The sequence below is a fragment of the Condylura cristata genome, unplaced genomic scaffold (assembly GCF_000260355.1).
Source record: "Condylura cristata isolate star-nosed mole 26May11 unplaced genomic scaffold, ConCri1.0 scaffold00013, whole genome shotgun sequence".
Taxonomy (NCBI): Eukaryota; Metazoa; Chordata; class Mammalia; order Eulipotyphla; family Talpidae; genus Condylura; species Condylura cristata.
In genome coordinates, this window is record NW_004567114.1 from 20818889 (window position 1) to 20824523 (window position 5635).

Sequence of the window (5635 nt, forward strand, 5' to 3'; positions counted from 1 at the left end):
TGCGCCCCACTCTGTTCCTGGTGAATCCTCTCACCCTCCGCATCTCTGGCCTGTACCCCAGTTCTGTATGAATAAATAAATAAATCTTTAAATAAATAAATAAATAAATTTTTATTAAGATCTAATTCATTACCATAAAATGCACCCCTTTTAAAATGAATTTGATAGCTCTAAGTATTTTGCATGGTTGTATAACTATCATAGAACCTAATTTCAGAACATTTGTTGACCCCATAAAGAAATCCATAGCCATTAACTACTCCTCATTCCTCCCCAACCCCATATCTACTTTCTATCTCTATGGATTTGCTTATATCTGGAAATTTCACATAAATGTATTCATAAAATATGTGGCTTTAAAAAAAAGATTTTTTTATTTATGTATACAGGGGTGGTGGGAGGATTCACCAGAGACAGAGTGGGGAGCAGAACAGGCAGGCTGATGAAGTACACTGCTGAGGGGAGCAGCGGGCGGGTCAGGAGAGGTCTGCCACGCCATGTGGTCACCTCCAGGGCAGGCGGGGCTTGAACTCATGCTGAAGTGGCTTTAGCTTCTTAGTGCTGTGCTTTAACCCGCTGTGCCACCAATATGTGACTTTTTATGTCTGACTTCTTTCACTCAACATAATGCTTTTGTGGTTCATCTATATTATAAGTATATATTAATGCATCACTATTCCTTATGGCTGAGTAATATTCCTTTGTATGGATACATTACATTTTATTGATTTATTCATTACAGATGGGCATCTTGTTTTTATTTTTGGAGTATTATGAATAATACTGCTATGAACATTCATGTGTAAGTTTTCATGTGAACCCCCAAACTTAATTTTCTTGAGTATTTTCTTAGGGATGTATTGAATGTATTGCTGGATCGTATGGTAAGACTCTGTTTAACTTTTTGAGGACCTGCCAAGTTGCTTTCCAAACAGCTTCACCACGTTACTTGATGACTGGCAACATGCGATGGATCTAATTTCTCCAGACCCTTGTCAATGATTGTAACTCGAATTCATGATAAATTGGCTTTAGCTTCTTAGTGCTGTGCTTTAACCCAGTCCTTTTTTTTCTTTCTTTCTTTTTTTTTTTTTTTTGTTTCAAGTTTGATCCTGGACTTGCTGAATTTGAAATAGTTTATTAAACGATGAAACATTTAATTCCGGTGGAGCGGTGGGTCCTGAAAGACACAGAAGATGTATGTTATCTATATATCTAAACATGCACAATCATGTGTGCATGGAAGAATACTGTTTAAGATCATGAAGCTACCTAAAATCATGAAACCAAGTGCAGTTCTCATGAAGACAGTAAGAATAAAGGGAAGAAGAAGATGTCAAGGACTGAGCCACGGGGCCCTCGGATGTTCAGAAGCTAGTGAGGAGACAAGCCACCACAGGAGGCTGAGAGTAAGCAACCAAGAGAGTGTGGGAGAAAGTACACAGAGAACAGGATGTGCTCACCTGTCTCAGATGCTCCTCAGAGACCAGGTCAGGTGAGCACCAACAAGTGACCAGTGGAGTTAGCAACCCAGAGGTCACTGGCAGAGCTCACTGACTAAGGCATTTAGAGGAATGTTGAGGACAAAAGTATTCCTTGAGTGGGCTCAAGAAAGTGAAGGCAAAGAAAAAAAAGGAGATAACAAGTATAGGCCTGTATTGTGTGGTGTTTCCTGGCAAACCTACTGTGGCAGGTAGAGAGAGAAGTGGGGTGAAGAATGGGTTTGTGTTTCTTTCTTGTTTTGCTTTTAAGATGGGAGAGACAGTTTGCATCCAATGGGAATGGTCCAGTGGGAGCCAAGAATGGATGCTGTGGGACAGCAAGGAGCAGTGTCTTTTGAGTAGGAGCCAAGCCAGGACTTATTCCATGTGGAAGGTTGGCGATTGTCAGGGCACAGACAGGTCATGGGTAAAAAGAGGTGGGAAGTGGGTGGATGGGTAGAGACCGGCAGTGGGTGTGTAGCAGGTGGGCAGGAATCTGTGGTCTCATTCACAGGGGAAGGAGGAAGCCCATTGTGGCTGAGAGTGAGGAAGGGAGGACCGGAGCAGCCAGGAGAGGGCTCCTTCTGGAAAGGTGTGCAGGCGAGAACAGGCGCTAGACCGCACTAGGGGCAGGTGAGCTCTATGTACTAAGTTCAGGTATCATTTCTTCCAAAGGGCTTGCGTCCCCCCAGCCCAGGTCACTCCCCCCTTTACAGGTGGCCTGGTCCTGTGTTTCTTCCTCACGACTCTGCCCACAATTGAAAGGAAATAGCAACTGTGCTCTCAGCTCATGAATCCCGCATCCCTCACTAGACTGTAAGTCCCATAACAGTCAGCAGAAACTGTCTACTGGGCTCTGGCTTCTACCATTCTATTTTGGCGTCTACCTCCCTGCGCATAGTAGTCTCTCAATACAAATTGTTATATATCTGAATAATGAATGACATAAGTCCTATATATCTGAATAATGAATGACATAAGTGTCATGTGTATTTTTTTTTAACTCGGTCTAGATTTCCGAAGCAGCCCCTCCCGCATCTCGGGGCAAGGGTGGGCTGCGCCTCGGCATCCCCACCCCTCATCCCCAACCCCTCCCTGGCGCTCGACTTCGAAGATGCGCGGTTGCTTTAAGGGCCGCGGCAGCCAAGCCGAGCGCTGATTGGTGGTTTATTCTAACGCCTGGAGGATGAGCTCATCTGCAGCCAATGGCCGCGCTGCGCCCCGTAGACCCCTGCACCTGACTGGAGGACTTGCAAAGAGCCGCCGACAGTGCACGGTGCCTGGCGGGGTGAAGGAGCCGTGGCTGCTCGGGTAGGTCTGGTCCCGCGAGCCAGCCCAAGCTCCAGTCTCGGGCAGGTACGGTGTTCGCCCACTTCTCCTCCATCCTCCCTCCTCCGGGCGAGGATACCCATCTCTGCACTCCCCAGCCTGCCCTCTTTGACCCGACCCTCACGGGGCATGCACCTTGCTGTCTGGACTCAGGAGCTCGGTACCACTCACCGTGTCCAGGTGTGGCCACGTGGCTGTGCCTGAGGAGCCCTCCTGGTGGGGTGACTTCGGATGCCCGGGCCTGACTCCAGCATCTGGGTTAGGCACCCCAGTACAGGCCTCAGAGCTGCAAGTCCCAGGTGACCGGCCGCAGGGCCTCCCTTCCTCCACCACTTCCTGGCAGCGTCCTAGTTGGGGTTCAGTACTGGCTTAGGAATATGGGCCTCCCACTCTACCCCCACCCCATCTATTCTTCTCTCCCTCTCTCCACAGAGGCATAATGGTTGTGGAAGTTTGGCCCTGCCTCTTCCAGAGGGGCCTGGGAAACGCAAAGCTGCCCAGGCTGCAGTGAGGGCAGAGGCAGCTCTGCTGGCCTGTCTCAGTCCTTTCCCACAGTCGCTGCTCTTGCCTGGTGACACAGGCACTCAGGGAGGGGCTGCAGTCGGGTCCTTGGAGACAGCATGGCCTCCTGGTCTCAGAGACAAAGCCAGGGGGACAAAGCACCCGCTCCATGGGGCTGGACTGACCTTGCCTTCCTCCCTCCTTCCTCCGTCTCCATCCAGAATCTACCACCTGGTCATTCCATTAGCCCACAGTCTTTGAGACCTGGCTCTGTGACTAGCTGTCACCTAGGCTCCTTGGGTGTGTTTGGGGGTAGGGGTGGGAGGTCCCTACCCACGGAACACACTGACCTGAGAACAAGGGAAACGGAATGAAGCAGGGGAACCTATCCTGTTCTGGTAGGTGCCCACTGAACTAAACCCTGAAGGATAAATGAGAGCCCGCAGGTGAACAGGAGGGAAGAATAGGCAGGATGGAGGGAACCATGTGAGGAATGGCCTCGCACCACAGCCTCAGGGTGTGTGGCACCCCTATGTTTAATGTGGTCTAGGCATCATTTTGTACCATTGTGTGCCATGAAGGCAGCTCTGGATCACAAATATCCTCAGTGCTCAAGCGGTCGCAGTTGCTCCCGAAATATTTGTTGAACTGAATTTGAAAGGGAAAGTGAGCAGAGTCCTAAACATGTCAGTATTCAGCTATTACCACACGTTGGGGAAAAGCTGGCTCAGTGAAGGGACACTACCACACGGAGGGGGTCATCCCCCCACTCTTCGGGGTGTGGAACAGGTGGGTGCTGTCCCAGCGGGGTCCTCCCTGACGCCTTTGTTCATTCCAGGCCCCAGCTGTAGGACAGGCATCATGAGCCTGGTGGCCTGCGAGGGTCCGCCTGGCCCTGGCCTGGAGCCGGAGCCCTGCTCGCGAGCACGGTCCCAGGCCTCCGTATACCTTGAGCAGATTCGAAACCGGGTGGCTCCAGCAGCCCCTGAGATAACCAAGCGTGACTACCTTGTGGATGCAGCCACACAAATCCGACTGGCCCTGGAGCGCGACGTCAGTGAGGACTACGAGGCGGCCTTCAACCACTACCAGAATGGCGTGGACGTCCTGCTCCGTGGTGTGCACGGTGAGGCCAGGCTGGCAGGATAGGGGTCATTGAGGAAGCTCGGCGCGGAGGCCCCCTGCCCCCTGCCATGGTGCAGGGCCTCCATCAGGACATTCTGGTAGCTGTTCCTACACACCGGACGCTGGGCTGAGCATTTATCGAGCTGTTCCTACACACCGGACGCTGGGCTGAGCGTTTTTGCCCTGTTAACTCAAGCTTCACAGTATTGCAGCTACTATATGCCCTTGCGTGACGTTTCAAGAAGTAGGAACTAGTTTTATTCCTGTTTTCCAGATAAGGAAACGAAGGCCCAGGAAAGTGAAATAGCTTGTTCAAGGCTCTTGTAAAGTGGCAAAGTTGGGAGAGAGGGAACCAGAGGCCAGGCTGGGCCAGCACAGGGCATTTTCTAGAAGTCGGGATGCCAGTTGTTTAGCTGAAGGGCTGAGAGAACAGCACAGGCCTGGAGGCAAGAGGGGGGCCTGCTCAGGGCAAATGGGGTTTTTCTCAACTAGGTCGAGTGTGAGACCCAGTGAGTCTTGGTGGCCAGGCGGAGGGTGGGAGTCAGGCCCCGATTCACACTCTTTGGTGCTGGAGACCCCTCCACGCCTGGGCGTGAACTTTTTAGTCCCCAGTCTAATGCCCGCCCTGACCTTTCTCACGCTGGACATCAGGGATGGAAGAAGACAGGCTCCTTTCTGGGAGCTCCCGTCTCACAGAAACCCTTCCTGGGGTGTGAGGGCCACCGTCACGTGGGTGCCAACTGTGAAGGGCATAGGCTGTGGGGAGACGTGTTCCCCAGACTGTCCGCCATCATCTTCCTCTGCTCTCTGACCCAGAGAAGGAGCCAAGAATGGATGGGGGATGGGACCTGCTGACCAACCTCAGGAGTAGGCTGTCGCCTGGAGAGGGCACAGGGCGGACAGTGGGAGCTGGACCCCAGCCTTTCAAGGCAGCGGTCAGGGACGGGCCACGTCCTACTGCCACTCTTCCCTTCACAGTCGACCCCAACAAAGAGCGGCGCGAGGCTGTAAAGCTGAAAATAACCAAGTACCTTCAGCGGGCAGAGGAGATCTTTAACTGCCACCTGCAGAAGGCACTGGGCAACGGAACCAGCCCTGGCACGGTGAGGATCCCCATCTCTGAGACTGAGGCCCAGAGGGGAGAGAACTGAGCCCCTATGCCACAGACCAGAGGGCTACCACCTCCTGTCCTGGACAGG

The 5635-nt window shown here is 52.0% G+C and overlaps 1 protein-coding gene across 4 annotated transcripts in view; it reads left to right on the plus strand.

Annotated features, from left to right (window-relative positions):
* The first annotated feature begins 2745 nt into the window (after nt 1-2745).
* Nucleotides 2746-5635, plus strand: part of RPS6KL1 (ribosomal protein S6 kinase-like 1) — a 15027-nt gene continuing 12137 nt past the window's right edge. For 3 of the 4 annotated variants that reach the window (XM_012724681.1, XM_012724683.1, XM_004681689.2), the window contains exons 1-3: nt 2752-2837; nt 4150-4437; nt 5415-5539. In XM_012724681.1, coding sequence (XP_012580135.1) covers nt 4173-4437; nt 5415-5539 — 390 coding nt within the window. In that variant the 5' untranslated portion in view covers nt 2752-2837; nt 4150-4172. Of the gene's footprint in view, nt 2838-4149; nt 4438-5414; nt 5540-5635 lie in introns of all 4 variants that reach the window. The other variant, XM_012724682.1, reaches the window with a different exon arrangement.